This window comes from Anas platyrhynchos, chromosome 1, assembly GCF_047663525.1.
Source record: "Anas platyrhynchos isolate ZD024472 breed Pekin duck chromosome 1, IASCAAS_PekinDuck_T2T, whole genome shotgun sequence".
Classification (NCBI taxonomy): domain Eukaryota; kingdom Metazoa; phylum Chordata; class Aves; order Anseriformes; family Anatidae; genus Anas; species Anas platyrhynchos.
The window spans coordinates 56,675,559-56,696,565 of NC_092587.1; the positions used below are offsets into that span (position 1 = coordinate 56,675,559).

The window sequence follows — 21,007 nt, forward strand, 5'->3', positions numbered from 1 at the left end:
AATACAAAAATTACAAGCAGCAAGATTTCAAATTAACATCCTGATGCTTCGCGTTATTCTTCAGAAAAGCACAGTCCTGCCTTTGATCTCAGGAGTACAGGCACGCAGGACCAGAGCCTCAGCTACACAAAGAACCTCCTGAACAACACTGGCAGCACGCACAGACCTCGACATAACCACCAGGTACACGGACACTCGTTTGCAGACCCCTGCTTTGAGATTCCTGAGATTAACATTTTGGGACATCAGTGGGTCAGTCAGGCCTCTACAGTCAAGTAAGGGCACGCTGCGAAGTCTGGTCTTTGTGAAATCCAAAGCTTGTCTCTGGCACGATTTATTTTTCCCTCCCACCTGATTAATTCTGGGCTGCACTCCTCAGGCTCATTCCCACCTGCGGGACGAGCAGGACAACAGCCACCACTTCAATTCATTATGAAATGAATTCTTGATGGTAACTTTAAACTAAGTGCTGATTTGTTCCTCAGCATTCATAATTTTTCTTCTAGCTTAATACAGCTGTCCCCAACTTTAAGGGATTTTGAAACTTCTGGAAAACCATCTAACCAGTTGATGGTGTTTTATATATATATATATGTGTGTGCATACACGCTGACAAAATATAACTTGCTAGAATGATGCAGATCATGCTTTTTAAATGCACAAATACCAATACCTTCATTTTTAAGACAGGAGATTTAGAGCACAAGCACTATTGCCTTATTTGCAATCCTACCTAAATACTGAAACAGAAATTTAATTAATTGTGCCTTTTCAAGACCAAGTGCTAGGTCCTCAGGAAATGTGTAGTACCTATAAGTCCTGACATTTCAGTAGGGATGCAGAGCGCTGCACTTCTGGAAATGAGGGTCAAGACGTTCACACTGAAGGGAAGCAATTACAGTCAATATTTGAAATATGAAACGCTCCAGATTTAGCTTTCAAAATTCAACATCTTTCTTCAATTAAATATTCAATAGCCATGACTACAAAAATCTGATGCAGATCACAAAGTAAAGTACTATACTCTCTGCTGAAAGAGCATGTCAAGGCCAGAGTCAACAAAGCACAGCTGCTCCGATGCAGGTTGTCACAGCTAATCATGTAGATCGTTCCTCTGCTTTCTGTGTTGCAGGGAAGAATGCACCTACTGCCGTGTGAGAGGCAGACTGCTGAAGATTGTTTTTTACATACAAATTTGTAAAGTAGTATCAGTGAGTAATTTCTACTTTGGCAGATTCATAATGCCTTTTCATATGAAAATCAAAACCAAGTATAAGCTTGATTCCAGCGCAGCCCTAGATCATGCTGTTATACATGTACATAATAATAAAGCAAAACAGACACTAAAAGCATATCCTGGCAATAAATACTTTAGGACTTCATTAGAAAACCAAAAGGTCACACTTGATACACGAAAAAGTCAAATTATCCAGGCTGACATTTACAACTAATTTGAACTGACATTAGCATGAAAAATACAATTTTACTGCAAGAGGTAGCATTACCTATAAGTTTAAACGTGCCCTTTCACCATTAGTGCTGAAAACAAAGCAGTGAAAATCTCTGCAGCCCTGCCAATTAGATCTCGGTATTCTAGAGCGAAGCGTTACGAAGCAGACAATTAGCAGAAGATTTCAGCCCCTCATTACCAAGCCGAACCTACTAGTGAGAGAAAAAAAGCAGGCGAGCAGATGATGGGCTCGATCCAGCTGTGAGATATTCAGGCACCCATTACCATGCAACCACCGGCTTATCCACGGATGTGAGCAAATACCAGAGCCGATTTCGCAACGCACGCAGCGACGAGCCCGAGCATCCGTGCACCTCTCCGGGAAATAGAGAGAGCCCTCTGCCTGCCTGCTAAATCGCTGTCACTAGGAGAGAGAGAGACATTATTCTGCACAAAGCACCAGATCGTGGTGTGGACTTACTTCAACTGTCGAGGTTCGCAGTCAACTCCGGGCAGTAAGAGCCTCGCTGCCTGCCGTACGTCATCACTGTCCACCGAGAAGCTGCGACGGTGCCCCGCGTGAGCCACGGCAACCCGTATCCACTCCATCAGGGGAGGCAGCACAATGAACGGCCTGGGAAAAGCACACAGACATGAGTGCTGTGGTAGAGCAGCAGCAAAATCACAGGTATAGGGTGCACGTGTGTGTGTGTATGTGTGTGTGTGAGCAATGTACAGAGAGCACAAACAGGGAGAGAGAAGGGAAGATGCAAAACGAAACCATGGGAGAGCAACTGGCTCAGCAAATTTCACGCAGGTCTAAATCAAGATGTCTCGCCCTGTCTCTAAAGCAGGATTATCTGAAGAGTGAGATTTATGAGCCACGCTCATCTATGGGGCTCCTGTGAGGTCGGTGCGCCCCCCCAGCAAGCCCACCCCCCACCTCCCACTTCACACCACGTATCCCAAAAAGAGGGCAGGAGCCCGGCACAGGACCACGTCCCGCTCTGGGTCACACACTGGGGCTGGGGGTGCTTCCCTGCTGCTCTGCAAGGACTAACCAGGGTGGAGAGAGGGGACCCCCACACCCCGGGGTGCCAGGAGTGCAGAGGTGATGCACAAGGCTGTCTCCAGCAGCTCCCATTGATGTGATGTGCACTTTGTGCTTGGAGCTGAAAGCAGGACCTCTGCAGCTGATCCCACTGTGTTGTTGAGGTTATCTGTGAGCAGCATCAGAAATCAGCCCGGTTCATTTCACTTTTTCACTTTGCAGCCTACCGCTGGCTGTATGAGATTGCTACACCTTTAGGTACCAGCTGTTCTGCCACTTGAGCAAAAATACACAAAAGTGCCCCCTAAAATGCACAGTGGGACTTGGCCACAGCCCCCTCTGGAGCAAGGTCACTGCCAGAGGCACCGTCCCTCACTTCACAGGACCTGGACAGCCCCATGTCCTAGCAGGAGCTGCCCAGGCCTTACACAAAGCACACAGCACACAGTTTGCCCACATCTACGCTAAAAATTATTTAGGGACCGAGAGAAATGCACCAAACCATGAGTGAGAGCCTTGGTTTCAAGTCTGAGTTTAGAGTTAAAAAAATAAATACATAAAGCATCTGCAGCTGACCGTTTTGGAAGGCCCCTGCCTCTGAGATCATGGTAGACAAAAGCCACAGAGCATCACGGGGTGCAACAACAACTGCCCTTCCATCCCCAGCTGGGCTGCGCAGCTGTCCCGAAGGGTATTCCTCCACGGGCATCCTCTGTGGCTGTACGCAAAGTCTGGGTGGGGAAGGGTTGAGGAAGGGAAGAAGAAATCCCTCTTTATACAAATATAGTACAAAAGTATAGTACAAAATTCTAAAGATTGTAAAATCATTTAAAAATAATAATAATAATTCTGTTTAAGAGCAACCTGTAAACTATGCTGGGAGTCCTGTGCTTAGAGAGGAGCGCTGAAAACTCCTTAGACACAGCGAGACTGCTTTCCTCCAAACTGCAAAGTGGGTACCCCGGCTAGGGGATATTAGCAGAGATTGTTATAATATGAGAGAGAGAAATGAAGCGTATAAATGAGTGCCGTCCTCAAGGAACATCTGTAATTAACCTGCTCCCACCTTCTTCTTCTGAACCTTATACTTTTTGCTTCATTTCCTTCGTGGCTCCCCTTCCCCTCCTCTTTAGCTAGATATTCCCTCTGTTTATGAGCTCAGTATCTCATCCTAATACTGCTAGTGCAGCAGCATCCCCTGCTTTTGCTGCCTTCCTTTCTCCTGCTTCTTCTTATTCAATATTGCTTTCCCTGCCTTGCCTTTCCTTCCGTGGTCCTTTCCCACAGAGGGGAAAAAAAAAAAAAAAAAGTCTGGATTGGATGCCCAGTAGGCAAATACTTTATATTTTAAATACATAATTTTACCCAAAAAGAATCCACCCTGAGAAAAACGATTTAATAGGATGTTGACTCTGGAATATCCTCATCCTATTTATAGCTCTTTCTGCCATTTATTTATCTTTCGAAAATTTGCCTTTACAGAGCTCTGACATTAGTATTCTGAAGGGGGGATGAGACATTTCAGAAGCGCTGAAGGACGCAGAAGCCCTCAGGCCGCTAACTTTCCCTGGGACGCCGGGTTCCCAAATCGCACAGGCACGTAAATGCCTAACCTCCTTTTGAAATATGGCATCTTCTGCTGACTTGACACTTCCATTATTATCCCATTTAAATGCGCTTCCATCACCTCAAGACCAGGCTGCGTTTGTTTCTCAGCTTTTACCTTCTCCACACCTGCCGCCACCGTTGAAGCCGGCTGATAAGAAAAGAACAAATTCTCCCGCAGCCGCCGTGAAAAGATTTCCATAACCCAGCTAAATCGCGGCGACGGTCGGAGGAAGCAGAGTGAGTGCTTCTGTGCCTACAAGCGTGCAAAACACTAAGCTGAGAAGCACTGAGGGACAAAAGGGAAGGGAAAGCTGCTGTGTGCCCCCTTGGGGGGCTGGTGCCAAAGGGTTCCCCCATACCTGTGCTCGGCAGGGCAGGCTGCCAGCCCCGGCTCCCCACAGCCAGGTCTGCTGCTTGTTTGCACTCTCTGTGGGTTAAAAAGTGTGCATTTTTCACCCAAACATCGATCCGAGAGCAGGGCTGGCCTCGCTGGCTATTAGAGCGGAGGGCGAGGGGAACAACTGATCGGTGGGAGCTGCTCTCATCACTTACCGAGCACACAGTGGAAAAGAATTGCAAATCACACTGGAAGTGTAAAAACACATATAATTACGCACAAACCTAGGTGCACTGGAAATAATTAATGGGAAACTAAATTCTAGGCTACTGTTTGCGTGAGTGAACACAGTCTGGGTCACAGACCTGAAGATATGCTTGTACAGAGCCTTCCTACAAAAACACAGGGGACTCGGGGACTCACTCTTTCTTCTCCCCTCTTGTGCAGGTCAGAAACTTTCCTAGCAGAAATCCTGATCCGCTGCAGTATAGAGCAGGGCAAATAAAACTGTTTATGAGAATTGTACCAGCCTTTCTATAAAATGTCAAACTTCAACAAGAAAAAAGAAATAAACAGGACTGTTTGGTGCAGCATACCCAGAAAAGGAAGAGAACTGCTATTCTGTGGAAGCCGAGGGACTTTCTCCAATGGCCAGTTGCACTCTGTCCGCGAGGACATGTGATTCACTCTGAATATATTACATTCCTTTTTCCAGAATTACATTCTTTTTTCCAGCAAAAAGCTCTGCTACTGCATATCTGAGCATGTCAGGGAGTTCGTATTTTGAGAAGAGACCCAAATAGGGTTGAGTGCAATAGGTTAAAAATACCCTTCAAGAGTCCATGCACCATGTGAAGGGGTTTTGTGTTTGTCTTTTTTTTTTTTTTAATGCTATTTGTGCGCCAAAGAAGAAAGAGGAACACAAAGTTATAGGGAGGTGGCAATCCACAAGATAACGTGCCATCAGCAAGATACGTACCACTTTCCAAATGACACCGTGCAAAAAAAAAAGATGAGGAGAAAGCATCACATCACTAGCACACACAACTGATTTATCTCTGCTGCAACGCAGGCAGGCAACAACCAGGAGAGGTTGGTATTTGTGTTTCAGGGCAGCCAAGCAGCAGATAGGCACCTTATACCTTTTGGAAGTGTGCACCTTAATCAGATTGGTCTGAGGGCAATATGAACCCGCTGGGCTGGATGGACTCTGCCAGAAGAGAAACACAAAGCCAGGAGCAACTCGAGTGCCACAAAGCACCCTGTCGGGGCAGGGATCCTCAAGCGCTCTGACCTCCTCCTCCAGCCCCTCTCTCACGTGCCCTCACCACTAAATGCACGCTCCGGGCTTCTTCAATTCACAGCCGGGAAGCTAAGTGTGAGCTCCAGTCATGTCCCAAAAAAGAACAAAATTCAGCACAGGCTCTGACGTTTGCCTGAGCTAAGGGAAGAAACGTCCCAGATGGCGATGCAGAGAGAGGGATGGGGGAGGAGAACAAGAAGGAGACCCCAAGAGGCCGGACCCTTCGACGCACTGTCCTCTGGTCTCTGGCAAGGGGACAGCCAGTTCTTCTCAGAGCCCTCAGCAGGCTCCGACTTAACCTAAAAAGGGAATTATCGGGGCTGCTCTTGCTGCATCAAGACACTTCTTTTTACAGAAGCAGCACCCCAGGCCTCCTTCCACTTCCACACCTTCCACTTAAAGCCTACGGGATGCACTGGGGAGGCGACAGCACACGCTCAGCTCTGGCTGTGAAGGCCAAACCCTGACCCCGTCGGCTCCCACCTGCTCTCAGCATCTCTCCCTGCAGCCCAGCGCCCCACGCTTCCCTCACGACTATTTCGGGACAGCGGGGGGACCTGCAAGCTCCTTTGCCTTGCAGATATCCGCAGGCAACAACCAGGCGGCATCCCTTCAAACGGGGACAGCAGCAGCCTGCCTGCACACAAACACGAGATACTGAAGGAAGGAAGAGCAGGAGAAGCGCCCGCTGTAAAATACAATATGCTGCTCCAGTATCTCTGTGTGGGTCTGCAGGGAGGCTGAGGATGATTTCTGTTTGCAGGATCCTTTAGCTGGTGAGGAGGATGCTAGGTGTTTAGGAAGCACGGGTGTTTAAAACTGCATAGGAGTCCGTGAGGGTGAGCGGTACTTCTGAGAAGCAGGAGGCCGTACCCTTGACGAGAAAATGCCTATCCAGACAAAGGTAGGGAGATGTTTCTGCTTGCAGATATGAGTCAGCAACTTCAAAATTATGAAGAGATCTTTTCATTTGTTTGGGTTTATGCGTTCACGGGTGTTGTTAAAAGAAAATCCCAATATACGAATTGAAAAGCACTCTCAGCTCTGACAATCTTTGTTTAGAAAGCATGATAAAACTATATATGAAATGTGAGTCCATTTCTTAGTGTTATTGGAGCACAGAAAAGCACATTTTCTCCAGTGTTTAGCACACATTTCAGATGGCTTTCTGGGCTGCAAAACGTGTGTTTTATTATTTAAGCCATCAGCTACTTGTCTTCCTCGAGAGCAAACAGCTCCCGTTGCATTCAGGAGGTCCTGCAGAGGGGCCTGGCTCTGGCACGCAACTGTCCCACGCTGGGCAGCCCCCCTGTGCCTCATGAAGCCCCTAAAAAAGTGGCAATGCAACTCATCTGCATTACATTCAGGCTGAAGGATCGATCCTTGCTCTCACACAAGCCTGAGAGGGACCTGCTCAGGCAGAGGGAGGATACCTCAGCGCTCGGGGCCTGAAGGAGGACATCTGCAAGTCACAGCCAGGGCCTAAACACGCAGTCCCCGCTGCCTCCTCTGCATTAAGGGGCGAAACTTGAAACATAACCGAGTCAGAGACATTTCCCAGGCAGTCCTGACATCAGATGTGACACGCCTGGCTGTGACATGCAGCCCTGGAAGGAAGCCAGCCCGAGGAGCGCTGAGGGGAGCGCGGTGCCGAGCGGCCTGGGCACCGCACCGTTCCCCTGACGCTGCAAGCAACTTTCTCTGTTTAAGAAATCCCACAGCGATCGCACGGACAGCTCGGGTCTAGGCTGATAAATGAGATTTAGAAAGCAGCCCCAGCCCAGAGAGGGTGTCGTGTCTGACAGCAGAGCTACAAACACTGCCTGAGCTGCTCCATGCAACATGTGCAATCCAGCGAGCTGCAGGCGGCTGCTGAAGGGATTTTAAAGAGTGGGAAGTTTGGTGTTTCGGATGCAAAGCTAGAGGATTTACTTAAGGATGAATTTGGGATTCCTTTTCAGTGGCTCCAAAAGAAATCAACCATGGTGTTAACTCAAGTGCAGCGAGGGCACAGTTTTACAGCTGAAGTTTTCTACTAAATAGTGGATAAAACCTGATGGGGTTATATAGGGTTATGCCACACTGGCACATCAAGCACGTGCAATGCCTTCTGCACGTACAGACTGCAGGGTGAGCAGGTTTCATACCAGGACTTCCACATTCCCAGTTCTCGGGGAGAGATGCAGGGCTTGCACTTTACCTGTTACTCAGCAGCCTTCCTCATCGCTCGCTCCACTTTCTTCTGGCCTTTGCTGGCAAGTGGCCTGCCCACAGAGCTCATAGCGCCCAACAGGTCACCCCAGGGCTACGTTTCCCCACATGCACCCTCACTGACATGGTTCTGTGGCTCTAACCTGTGCTACAGACACAGCTGCACCCCTTCTGAAGGTGCTTTATATCAGCTCAGCTTATATTATAGCAGCAGACCACTCCCCCAATTAAGGAGATCGCATCATATTAATTAGCCAGGTAGGCTAATAACTACCCAAGGCATGAAACAGAATTCAGCTCACAACCTGAACCCCTGCTGCTGGTCACAGCCAACTACAGGCTACAATTTTCAAGCATGTACTCGCAGACAAGTGTGCATCTGTGTGCATGCACATGCAAGGCAGGCAGAAAAATGAAAAGCAAGCAGCAGCCCCTGGGTGTTTTGTAAGGGATTGCTTGGCGTTCAGGGAAAAAGTGGTGAAGGCAAGTGGAAAGAGGGTTAAAACCAGACAGGTATCCATCAGCTCAATGAAGACTCGAGGGGAAAAGACAAAGGCAGAGGTGGCAGAGGGAGTTAGTGCTCATCCAAGGCAGAGGAAACGCTGGGGAAGGAGCTTCGCTGCCGCGTGAGCAGAATTAATGGGTGGCGCTGGCCGGGCTGCGCTGCTGAGCCACCGCTTCTCAAGGAGCTGTTAATGGGGAACATGGAGAGTTAGGAAGTAATGAGGGCTTTGTCAATACAGCTGTGGGTAAAAGTGGGTAAGGAACCACTTAAGGAGAAAAGCGCTGCACAAATCTGCAACTGCAGATTTCTGTGTTTTCCGGTGCTTAAGAAATTACTTGCAAAAATGTTGGAAGTGTTATAGAGGCTGAGAAGCAAAACACAGCCACGGGACAGATCCTTTTATTAAACCAGAAGCAGCAAGCTAGAAAGAAATCTTGGCAGCAGAGGTCTAATTGACAATTCTCTCCTTTTTTTTTTTTTTTTTTTTAATTCCCAGAAGAGCAGAAGAATGAACAAACCTAAATAAACTGCAGCCCCCCGCAGGTGGAGGTACCAGAGGAGCACTGGCTTCACAGACAGCACCTGGCACATGACAAACGTCTCCGTTGCATCCCAGCTGGATGAGTTAGAGACAGCGGACCCCACGAACAGGTCCAAATCCTCTCCTGTACCTCCACGCCTGCCAAAAGAGCCACCTACATGGTACCTGGGGCCATCAGATAACCCGTCCCAGCAGGACTGGCTTGCGTTGGTGCCAACAGCACAGCCAAAAAGGCAGGGAGTTTATTGAAAACTGATCAGATTGAAAAAAGCACATGATTCTGGAGGGTGCGGGGGATATCACACATCTGTCTTCTGGTTGGGTTTACTGGAGTTGAGGAAGCGGGGAATCTTTTCCAGATCTGCTGAGAAATCCTGGCCACTTTCCATCTCCCTCCTTGAAAGCAGCCGTTCCCCCCTTCCCCCAGCTTCACGGCACAACCATTTCCCCCTTTTATTTTATGCACGGATAACCACTGTTATAAATACACCTCATTCTTATTTCTCTACCTCCGTGAAGAGCAAACGCTGAGAAACACTCCCTAGAAAATTCTCCCTAGAAGCGAGGGCTGGATTTATTCAAAGGTAAACGTCCCCTTTTATGCATACCAGGAAACTTTGCAGGAGGTACAGATTTTTTGTGCTAGGAAGCGCTAAGCCAGGCAGGCCCTACCACTGCACCAGCTGTAGGGATTAAGCTCCAGCTTCCCTCCTGTACCCAGCTGCTGCAGAAGCACACACAGAGCCTTCGCAGCTCCCTAGCTCAACTTTGCTTCAGAGCCCAAGTCCTGGTGGACTGGAGATGGGTAGGAAGGACAGGAGCAGCTCCTGTGGGGCCACCGAGACCTGCAAGCACTGGGGGAGCTCCCTGGTCACACTCCGCAACCCTCTGCAGCCTGGGCATGCACGGTCAGAAGAGGAGGCCAAAACGGTAGCCAAGTTGTCCTTACGTGAGCCAAGGACAGCCCCTGTTCCATGGAAATCCTGTCTATGGCCAGATCCACTCGGTTTCTGGCTTCTCAGCACCAGCAGGGACCCAGAGAGGCCAGGGAAGGGGGAAAAAGCCTCGACTGCCTTCCTTCTCTCTGTGCTTTTCCAACATAAAAGTCATTGTCACAGCCCGAGAAGATGAGAGGGAATAGGGAACAGAGAGAAGGCATAAAGCTTGCAAATATTCTGCATATAAAAGTGTCATGTTTAACAAACCTGCTCCCTCATAAGGCATAAAAACCCATCCCGAAAACCGAAAACACCAGAAATCAGTCACGGACCATAAAGCATGGCCGCATGTAGGGAACAGCACCGATAATCTTTGATAGAAAATACGAAGGGAGGCTTCTCGGAGCACTAAATAGAAGTCAGCTGAACCAGGCTCCTTCCTGGGCAGCACAGGACACTCGCATCCAGCTGGGGAGGCATGCTGCAGAGCACAGCCAGTGGAAACATCTAGGCACGTGTTTAAACCTGCATCACTTCCACTTGTGTTTTCCAGTGCTAAGTACTACCGCATGTTTGATTAGGCAATAGAAGGAGTATCTGTTCCTTCCAAAGCTGACCACAAACTCTTGGCAATAACACCGAGTACTTACTTTGGCCCTAAACCACACAGCACAGTTGTTAAACCGGCCTTCCAAAGCGAGGCATCTTGCCAAACTGAATATTCGTAATAAAGCGCAGAAGAAAAATTGCATCTGGCTTTATATAATCAGTATTTCAATGGCTCTCACAAAGACAAGATATATTAAGACTACCTCAGGAAAAGGAAAACCTAGTAAAGCAAATGCTAGAAGAGATTTTTCAAATATTCTTGCCCTTTTTTCTTTCCACAGGGAAGTCTTTAGAAATCTTACAAAACCAGAGCCTCATTTTTATTCACTTTTCTAATCCCACTGGTCCCAACGGCATTACTCCCACAGATGAGGACTACAAATCAGGTGAGGATATTTTCTAATTTCAGTCCCCACTTTTAGCGCAGTACTAACCACAAACACTCTTGTTCACGAGTTAGTCTTTCTACTATGGAAAGGTTGGCTAGCAAATCACGAAATTACAAATAATTTTAAAGACATGAAAAAATAATTTTGAAGACATGAAAATCCTGGAGTTTTGTAACTTTCCTGCCTCCTTTTTTTTTTTCATACTTGAGAAAAAACAGAGCAAAAAGCAAAAACCATACTCACTGAGTGACCCAAACCGGGAAAGAAACAAAATGCCATCCGAAGGAAGATGGCAAAGTTCCCAGTAACATCATTAATGCCAGAGTTTCATCTTGCATGATTTTCTATGAGCCAGTATAAAAATATTTCAGTGAAGATATCATATTATATACCGCTCACAATTATACAGATGATGACATACTCAAATGCTGCTTTTAAGATGCAAACCCCACAGTGAAACAATAACCAAGCCCCGTACATGTGGCTGTCAGGGCATGTGTGCAAATCAGCGTTTGGCTCACAAATACGGCACGATATATAATATATACATCAGGACATAAATGTGGAGTTCAGCTTCAAAAAAAAAGCTTGCATATGCACCACCATGATACACATCCTGGAAATAAATCTCCGTTGCTTTCCAAGCACTGGTCACTCCTCTCATCTCCTTAGCGGTGATCGCTGGTTTTGGGCAGGGAAATAGCACGACATGCCTCAGGCCACAAGCAGAGGCAGAGCTTGGCTCACATTTCTAGAGAGGCTGCTGGGTTTTTGACAAGATGACTTTATTTGCTTGGCTGGAAAGCTGTCCTGGTTGCCCTCTGCTGTGCCTCGATGCTAAGCGACTGTTGCCCTCTGAGCGAGGGGATCAGCTGCCCTGTGCCAGGCACCCTGCGTGCCCGTAGGCATTTGGTCACCCCGTCACTGGTTTCAGCAGCATCTCCTCCTCCTCCTCACCTTACAGAAGACCTTGAGTCAGGACAAAGCCACACAATTGCCTCCCCTGCCCTGGTTGTCACAAAAGGGTGGATGAAAGCAGCAGAGCCAGATCTGGCCATGTCCCCAGCAGGATGCCTTGCTGGCCAGGCAGAGGTTCACAGCCCCCGGGTTAATCCTGCACTGGGTACACATCACGGCTGGGCACCTGGCATAGCTGGGGCCCTGCGTCTTTAACAGCCCCTCCTCGCTGCACAGTACTCTATTCATTTTCCACTTCCCAAATCACAGCTGTCAGACCCTATTAATGTGTAGAAAAACACATTTAAACCCAAACCTGCTAGGCCCGAAATAGAAGTTCTCATTTTCTTTTCCAAAACACAGAATAGCTGAGCAACAAAGAAAGAAAACGGAAATCTCTACCAAGTGCACATCTGGAATCAATTTGCTGTATGTAGCCACTGGGTGTCACTTTTGATATATATTGGGTCAGCCATGGAGCACTTCAGCAAGAGAAACGGATTTCAAAAAGGTGATCCCAAACCAAAACAGACTGCTCTGCAGCCTCCTATGCACAAGCTGTAATTAGCAATTAGCCAGCAACGCTGATTTATCAGCGAAATGTCTTCACAAAGATATTAAATACACCGTGAGGTGGCTCTTACCTCTCAGTCTGCAGCGTGACTTTGGACGGCTCCACATTTGGGTTCTCCCACTCCATCTGCGGGCAGTGCATGAAGTAGCAGAGGGTGTACAAAGCCTCGGGCTCCCAGTAGAGCGACCCCTGCTTCTGGTGCATCGGCGTGCCGTTCCCGTGCTGCTTGGCATTCAGCGGCTGGAGGTGGTGCATGGCTCGGGACACCAGGTCACCTGGAAAGCAAGATTTGGGTGAGCACCACGCTTTTAGCCCTCTCTCCTTCCCTCACGCTACCGCCTTTCCCTCAGTTTTTCAAACCAAGAGATGCACCAGGCTGTTTTCCCCTGCCGTTTAACCTCAGGTATGTAACCAGGAAAAGGTAGAACAGGATCCTGTGCGCTCATTATTCGTTGCCAGTTCTGACTTTGCCTGGTTGTTTACAGTGTGGTGACATACCCGGGCTGCACACAAGCCCCTGAAGGCCTGCAGGGACGTGTTTCTGTGAATACAATGCAGTCTCTGCTCATCCAGCCCATCCATCACCAGCTTCTCTACGGGGATCTTACAGGGGACAGTCCCAAAGGCCTTCCTGAAGACCAGGTAGCCAATGTCTGCTGCTCCCCCTCATCTACCGAGCCAGTCATTTCCTGGCAGTGGGGACAATGCAGAGTGGCCCCAAACTCTGCATTCTTGTGGTTAGGTAATGCCAGAGAAATCCTGGGGCAGCCACGCACATCCCGGCACGCTGCCCTGGGTGCCTGCCCAAATCCCAGCCCCTTACCCCATAGGGGCGGTTGCTGCCCCCAAAACAAGGAGGGCCACACCTATGGATGGACCTGTGAGCAGAGCTGGTCCCACGGCTCTGAAAAACGAGGCTTCAGGCAGTACCATCAGAAATATGCAAGCCGAAATTACAATTTTTAAGCCCAGGCTGGTCTAGAAAACATCATAATGTTAGCAGAACAGGAAATCTGAGACGTGGGTCCACCTGAGCTGTTCAGCGGACCAGGGAACAGAAAATGGCCCATCAGAAAGATGCTCATTGTCTCCCTCTACGATCATGTGGTGCCGAAAGTTTCCTCGCATTACAGGTAAGGGAAATAAGCTGCAACATGCAGGCCGTGATCGGCAGACCCAGCAAATGAGATTCGGTTAGCAGGCAAATGTAGAGGCAGGAGCACCGACTCTCTAAGCACTATACTGCTTGTAACTAATTAGCTAAAGGATGTCCCTCTGAGGCAGTGGATTTTATGATGTTAGCTGTCTAGTGACCACTATATAAAAGGCAGCAAAACAATTTTGGTCATAAACGGCCTGTTTTCACGTGTTCAAATCATTCTGAAGGTTCTTTGGGGGAAAATAATGATTTCTGATCAAATCAGATGGTTTGTTTTAAATGAAAATCTTAGCAAAAGCCCTTTGGGTCATTCTTGAGCTATACAAAAGCAAGTGATAGGGAAAAGAAGGCATAATTTTCCCATTCGAAGAAAAACTCACACACTTCCTTTTATTTAGTTTTCCCAAATGACCACTGAGCACTGAAACTTGGAAGGAAAAGTTGGAAACGTACACTGAGGTAGGAACGTAACACCAGCTCTGAAAACAAACCAAAACAACAAGAAAAAAGCTGAACAATGAGCCTACAGACAAACTTCAAGAATGATTTTGCTTGTGTGCAAGGCAGAGAAAAAGCTTTTTTTTTTTTCCCCAAAAAATCCCACCCCTGGTAACACATCACAGTACCTCCTCTCTCTGTCCAGCCTGACTTGCACAGGGAATGCTGCTGCTGCTGCTGCTGAGATAACGTGCAGCAGGGAGAAGAGAAACATCTCACTGAAAAACGTTCAGCCCAATCCTCCAAAAACACAGTCTTAAAACCATGAGCAGACGAAAACCACTGGCATGAGAAAACTGCCGAGTCCATGATTTCAGGGTTTTGACACAATTTTTGCTGCACTCTGCAATATTCTTCTGATTCAAAGCTTTCATTTAAAAATAGTTTCTGCCTTTTCCCCCTGCCAGGAAATTGTCATGATAGGACCAATCTTGCAGCCCTGCATGCTCATAATTTCCAAGAGAAGCTGTGCATGCAGAAAGCCTGCAGAATCGGGTCCCCGAGAGGCACAGATGTGCCTCTGAGATGATTAAACAGTCCTGCTCAAAATCATCTGCAGTCGAGGAGCAGCAGCAGGAAAGTTTGGGACAGCCATCACTCATCCCGTTCTGTCACAGCAGAAGTGCATTGCCAAGACACACACGGGGACATTCAACTGCTAGCAACATCACCGAGAGCAGAAGTCAAATCTTTTTTTCTGCAAAAGGAATGAAGATTGTGTAGAAGTGCTAAGTGCAACATCCAGGTTTAGCAATAATTGCAAAAGCAGAAAAAAAAGAGTTGCACTAAATTCAGTCTTTTCAGACCCGAGGCACCACGGCAATGCAGCATGTGGTTACGGTTAAGCACACGACCAGTCCTCGTTAAGTGGATTGGGATGGCACGCATCGGAGAACTCCTCTGGTTTCTGTACCACCAGATGAATAAAATCAGGGCACAGTTTAGGCCAAGGCTCAGTCAGCAGCATTACTTCACCCACGTTCCTCATCAAGTGCCGGGGCAGTGCGACTTGTATGACACATCCAGCACTGGGGGAAGCGGCACGGTGAGTAAGGAGGAGCAGCAGCAGCAGGAATGACGTGCGCAGGGCAGCCAGCTCAGCATCGCTGCTGATGCAAGCCTGGAGGGACTCGAGCCTCACTGGGATCAATGGCAAAACTGCAATCAATTTCACTACGACCGGGAGTTCATCCTTTTATTCTGCATTTCCTCAACTGCTTCATAAGGAAGTCAAAGCAATTCATGCCATTAAAGCTCAATTAATGCTTCTTATGTATAAAGCATCATTTAATTACATTATACCAAGAATTGATCGGCTTAGATCTTGCTATTCCCTTTGCTATGTTATCTCTGGTTACACTTGAAATACAGGCTCTACCAACAATTATTATAACATTCCTCCATCAGAGACAACTCAAGGCTTAAATAATCAATACCTATAAAGCACTGAGCTTCAGAGAGGGCAGTAAGCAAGCAGAAAAAGCCACATTATGATCTTGCTGTCTACCAGGCGAAGCACTGAGCGGAAGACAGGGATCTCAGGTTTCTATTTCATTCCGCTGTGCAACCTTGCAGCAGCCACCGCACCCCCCCGAGCCCTTCTCCTCCTCCAGCCACATCCTGTTACGGAGCCAAATCTTCAGGGCAGAGCTGGGGTCTGTGCACATCGGGGCTGAGGATGGAGCTGGCAGGTGTGTGTGCACTGTACAGCAGTATTTATGCATAGACCGCAAAATGTAGGGTGGCGTAACAACTGGTTTGAGATGTACGTGTGCTGTTTCAGACCCCAATGTTTTGATGTACCTGTTCCTCCTTGCTAAGGTGCTTTTGGTCCGCAACCCACCTGAGGAGCAGACCCGGGAACCCAACTGCCTGCTGATGAAACCCCTTGCCAATGTTACTATCATTTTAATTTAAACCAGATAAGCATTTCCACAATTTGCGCAGCACGAGCCAAATGAGTCGCCGCACAAACTGTTTCGCTGGCAGAGCCGCGGAGAGCAGGCATCACATCGCGTGGGACGGACCAGGAGACGAGCAGGCTCGGGAGGGAGGATGTTGGTGCTGCCAGAGCTTGGGAGACAGCAAAGACAGGAGCAGGCCCCAGGCTGGAGATCGGCAGCCCTGAGGAGAAACGAGGTGCTGGACATACCTGGCAGCAAAGGAGGGGAGAAACCAGCACCACGCGAGCCTCCAGCATTTCGTCCCTCCCACGACCACGAGAGGCATGGCCCGTCGCTGCTGCTGTCAATTCAGAGCTTTGCGGGAAGGCAAGACCCACATACATTCGATTTAGAGACTCAGAGCATTACGTAAGGCGCGTGCCGTGACACGGGCCTGCTTTGAGGCCATACTGAATATTTAAGGAACAGCTCCACTGACTGCAGGCCGAAGATGTGATGTGACAGGGAATGTTCAGCCGCACGGGGGTGGTACGTTCAGCAACCCACAGCACACAGCCCGGCTGCTCGAGCCCTCTCGACAGCGACCAGCTAAGCATTTTTTTTGCCTGCGTTTGACTCCAGTAAAAGCCGCTCTCAGCGCTGTGACTATTTCAGAGCCCAATGCTTACAGAATAACAGATCGATCCCAAGTCTTGTAATAAAGAATGGGGAAAAAAGAAGGAAAACAGAGGAGGAAGGAGGAGGAAATCATAGATGTCCAATACCTGCTTCTGAGAAGCTTCCTGCAGGATTTTATGATCTGGCTTGATGGACTTGATCATGGTTTTCAGAGGGATAGCCTTGCAAAGCCTACATTGTTCAGCTGGGTGTGTGCTTGCATAACCACGACCATAACCACGACAGGTGAATGACAATGGACAAATCCTTGCAGAGCCACTCCCGATGACACCTACCTCAAGTTTTTCTTGTTCCAAGAAACATGCTCTAAAGCCTCAAGAACAACTTGTAAACAGTGTTTCTGCACTCTGATAAGGCACACACTTGTTCAGCCCACGTCTTTCCTTCAAAGCCCAGGGGAGGGACCCCAAATTGTCCTGTTAAGGCATGGTGCAAAGCAGCAGGCAGTGTTTCTGGCACACCATGTGATGGCCTCCTGCCAGCAGCACCCATCAGTGCAGTAACAGAGCTCTGCTCACCCCTCCAGGACTCTGGTTTGTGTGCAGCCTGTTCTGGGGAATCGTGCCCTGTGGTGGAGCTTATTGACAGTGAGTATTGCTGCTTCGCTGTGCTACCTGGATGAGGATGAACATGTTCTCCCAACAGAGCAGGCCAGAGCCACGAAACGGACCTTCAGATCTGTCGATGTCCTTCTGTGATCTGTCCACATCATCAAGAGAAGTGCTGGCCAGAGAGCTGCACTCCAGGCGCTAACTTGCACAGCATGGCCAGCAGCTTTCAAAGTCTGCCCCGTTGCAAGCACATGACTCAGATTCGAAACTCACTTTCTTGACATGGATTTGCTTCGCAGCTCGGTGTAAAAACCTTGGATCTATGTATGGCTTTTGCTGAGGGCAGACTGTATTGAAAATGTGAGTTATGAGCTTGATAATAAACCAAGATCCACCCAGACTGATTGCTATCTGGTAGCCATGGCATCCTGCATCCTTCCCACAGCGTAGCAAAGTCTCTCCTCCTTTCTGCCTGCCTGTTGCATCTGCTTTCTGCACCAACGTGATGTATTGCTAGAGTCCGCCCAGGCGTATGCCTGTAAGCACACGAATGCAGGTGCACACGAGTGGTTTAACTGTGCCTGCTGCAGGACAACAGAGTGCCTCCAGTCATCTGCTCCGCCGGCCGCCCGAGCCATCCACACGCTTTCGAACCCAGCGGCACAGCTCCTCCACACTTGCTCTGCCTCCGGTACTGCACCAAGCTGCATGTTTCAAAGGCAGCTGAACAAAAAACTGCTTGAGGAAAACCCTCCCTCAGAAGATTTACGGGAGGTCTTCGTGTCGTTATCTCGAGGCCTGTCTGTACCAGGAAAGGAGGCTGCAGAAAGCTAGGGAGGGAGCGCACAGCGCAGTATCCATCGCGTACCTTGACGTGTGTGTGCTCTCAGCACTGAGTGTATTCAAACACGAAGCTGTGCTATTCTTGGCGTAGTGTATAATAGATTAAAAAGCCTGGGGCTATGGGTGCACTCGGGGTGCCGTAACGTGCACCCAGTGGAATATCCTGCCTGCTGCAAATTCATCACCGAGCTCACCTTGAGATAACCTCCCCATTTCTGTCCTATCCGCCTGCCTCTGGTGCCCGCCTTGTACCCCTGTGTGAATTTGTTCCTCGCTATGCCAGGCAATCTTTTCATCTCCTAACAGCCACTTATCTCTGCAACAGAAAAGCAGAGGAAGGAGTTTGCGGTCCCAAACTCCGCATTTGGCAGCAAAAGACAGGACCAGGACACGAGCAGCCAATTTCCAAAGAGCGGCTCCCCTGTGGCCTCCAACAGATCATTTAACCTTTTATCTCAGCTTATCCCGCCATCACAAGAAGGTTCTATTTATATGACAGAGTACGTGTTTGTGTGCAGTTCAGTGTTTGCAAAGCCTTTGAAGATAGAGAAATTAAGGATTGGATATAACCCATAAAAAAGCCGCAGTAATAATTAAACCTTTTCAACTTCACATACCTACCATAATAACACTATTACCTTCAGAATCTCCTACCCAACGAGGCAAGCATAATGTTTACGTTTGATTCCCCTCATACCTTGTCAGCTCCAAACAAAACAGCCTTTGACTCAGATGAGCTATTCATCTGCCAACCTAAGGCAGAGCTTTCACTCTGTCTTTCTGGACCACCGTAGTTGGATTTTTCTTTGGCTTAACCTGGACCCACGTCTTTAAATGTTGAATTAAGAGTCCCGCATGCCTGAGCAGGCCATCAGAAGAGTGCTCGCCTTGCCCCAGCTGATTGCCTGCGGTCTGCACAGCATGGGCTGGGGTGACAACAAACCTAAGGAACAGAAAATGCTGCTTTAAGAGTCCATAACTTGAAGGTGTTTATGAGGAGGAGTCCTGAGCTGATACATTGGGGATACCAGAGGAGGGTGGTGGAGGGTTGGAGCTCCAGAATCGCCCACCCACCAAGGTGATGATCATATTGTCAGTGGTGATGGCTGTATTGTCACATCCAGAGTGCCCACTGAAGCCACCAGCTCTATGGCCAAACCCCACACTGCAGGGAGCACTGCCATCTGAACTGCGGGGCTCAGTCAGTATCTCTGCCTAGTTCTGCACTGCACGAACCTAACTGCTACAGAGGAAAAGTTTTGGTGCTCTCTGGTGCTGCTTAGTCTGAGAAAAATACCTGGCATACAGCACTTTTGTTCTGGCAGTAAATAAGGACTGGGCTTACAACAATGCCGCTTCAGATGCCACCCTTCCAGCAAGCACCCTTAGCCTGGCATTTGCTTCTAAACCTGTGTTTAACCTCTTATTTACAAGACATGAATCAATTCGTAAGGCTCCTGCAGTCCTCCCTCCTGTTAGTTGTGGAGGATTGAGACTAGATGAAAAGGCAAGGGAGGAGATGCCGACTTTCATCATCTCCTTGGCTGGGGCTGCGAGGAGAAATGAAAAACAGCATTGGTATGTGCAAGCACATTGCTACTTACACTTGAGCAGTAACCCTTTCTTTCACCCCTAGAGTGCCAAGAGGTACTGTGAGTCTGTTATTTTGGAAACGTATACCTTCAGCACTGTGTAGGCAAAGAGAGGATGATGGGGAAGGGCAGCATCTTTCCAATGGTGAAAAGAAAAACCTCGCTGAGATTGAGTAGTGATGTGGAGGAAATACCAGCTTGAACGTCAGATCTGGGAGCTGTTTAAGTGAAGTATCATTCAAAGGCTAAAAAGCTCTGAGATCAGCAGTGTTAAGTAACATCCACATCTTCAGATTATCCCAGTTTGAAATAAAAGCACCTACTTATTGCTATTAACACTCGAGAGTAATGCCCCCACTACTACCAGTCACCATGCTTTGCACAAGACTGGGTGGCCAACTTCCCACCCAGGAGTGCCAGTGAACTGCCCATCTCAGGACTCAAAGCAGTTTTCTTCTTCTCTGACCTAAGACATCCATGAAGACATGGTTTGGGTGGCATCCTAACCTACAGTTTAGTCCTCTGTGCCCCTCGATGACACAGTCCTTCTGGAGCCTTTCCCATGGCCTCATCATGGGGTGGTTTTCCCAGCTCGGCCCTACACTAGCACCTTATTCTCCCAAAGGCAGGAACATTTCTTGGTGCTGGGGGGTGCCCAGCATCCCCTAAAGCTCTGCTCCTCCTTGTCACCACATCTATGAGTACACAAGAGAGAGGGTCCTTCTTCATCCAGCACAGCAGAGACCTCCAGCTGTAAGGCTCACCCCTTCTGCATCCAGTCTCCGAGCCGGCACCAGTATTTTTGGACGGGTGATGAATAGGTGAGTTGGGAGTGTTACACAGTTAAATCTAACAAATGTCTGTGGATTGCAAACACGCACATAAAGAAGTTAGGAGAAAAATTCAAAGGTCAAAACGCAGTATCACGGGATCTCTCAACAGCCAGAGCTCTCACTAATATTCCTCCATTTATCTGTTCTGTCCATTTTTCCCTGTCTGAAGAGGAAGGAAATGAGAAACTGGAAATCCAGAAGAATTTCCCAAACTTTCTGAAAAATAGACCAGTTCCTGTTTTCCTCCAGGTCTGGTCTAGAAACATGGGAAACTAGGAAAAACTGGAGAGAAAAAAAAAAAAAAAAAAAAAAAAAAAAAAAGGCTTTGTCAAATACTTTTCTAAAAATAAACAGTGAAATACTGTCAGGCTACTGTTTAAAATCCTATTATTTCTGCTGTGCTTCAGTTCTTCCCAATGTTCTCTAAATAATATGCATTTCAAATGAAATTACATTATTTTAAAACACACTGTAGT

The 21,007-nt window shown here is 48.1% G+C and overlaps 1 protein-coding gene and 1 long non-coding RNA gene across 4 annotated transcripts in view; one reads left to right on the forward strand and one right to left on the reverse strand.

Moving 5' to 3' along the window:
* The window catches only part of ABTB3 (ankyrin repeat and BTB domain containing 3), a 161,353-nt gene that overhangs the window by 45,963 nt on the left and 94,383 nt on the right, over positions 1 to 21,007 (reverse strand). For all 3 annotated transcript variants that reach the window (XM_072038274.1, XM_027449883.3, XM_027449865.3), the window contains exons 3-4: positions 12,544 to 12,748; positions 1,932 to 2,084 (exon numbers count right to left, since the gene is read on the reverse strand). In XM_072038274.1, the coding sequence (XP_071894375.1) occupies positions 1,932 to 2,084; positions 12,544 to 12,748 (358 nt within the window). The remainder of the gene's footprint in view (positions 1 to 1,931; positions 2,085 to 12,543; positions 12,749 to 21,007) is intronic.
* LOC119717368 (uncharacterized) lies at positions 2,006 to 10,362 on the forward strand. The gene is made up of 2 exons (XR_005266763.2): positions 2,006 to 2,138; positions 8,962 to 10,362. It is a non-coding gene; the product is annotated as an uncharacterized lncRNA (long non-coding RNA).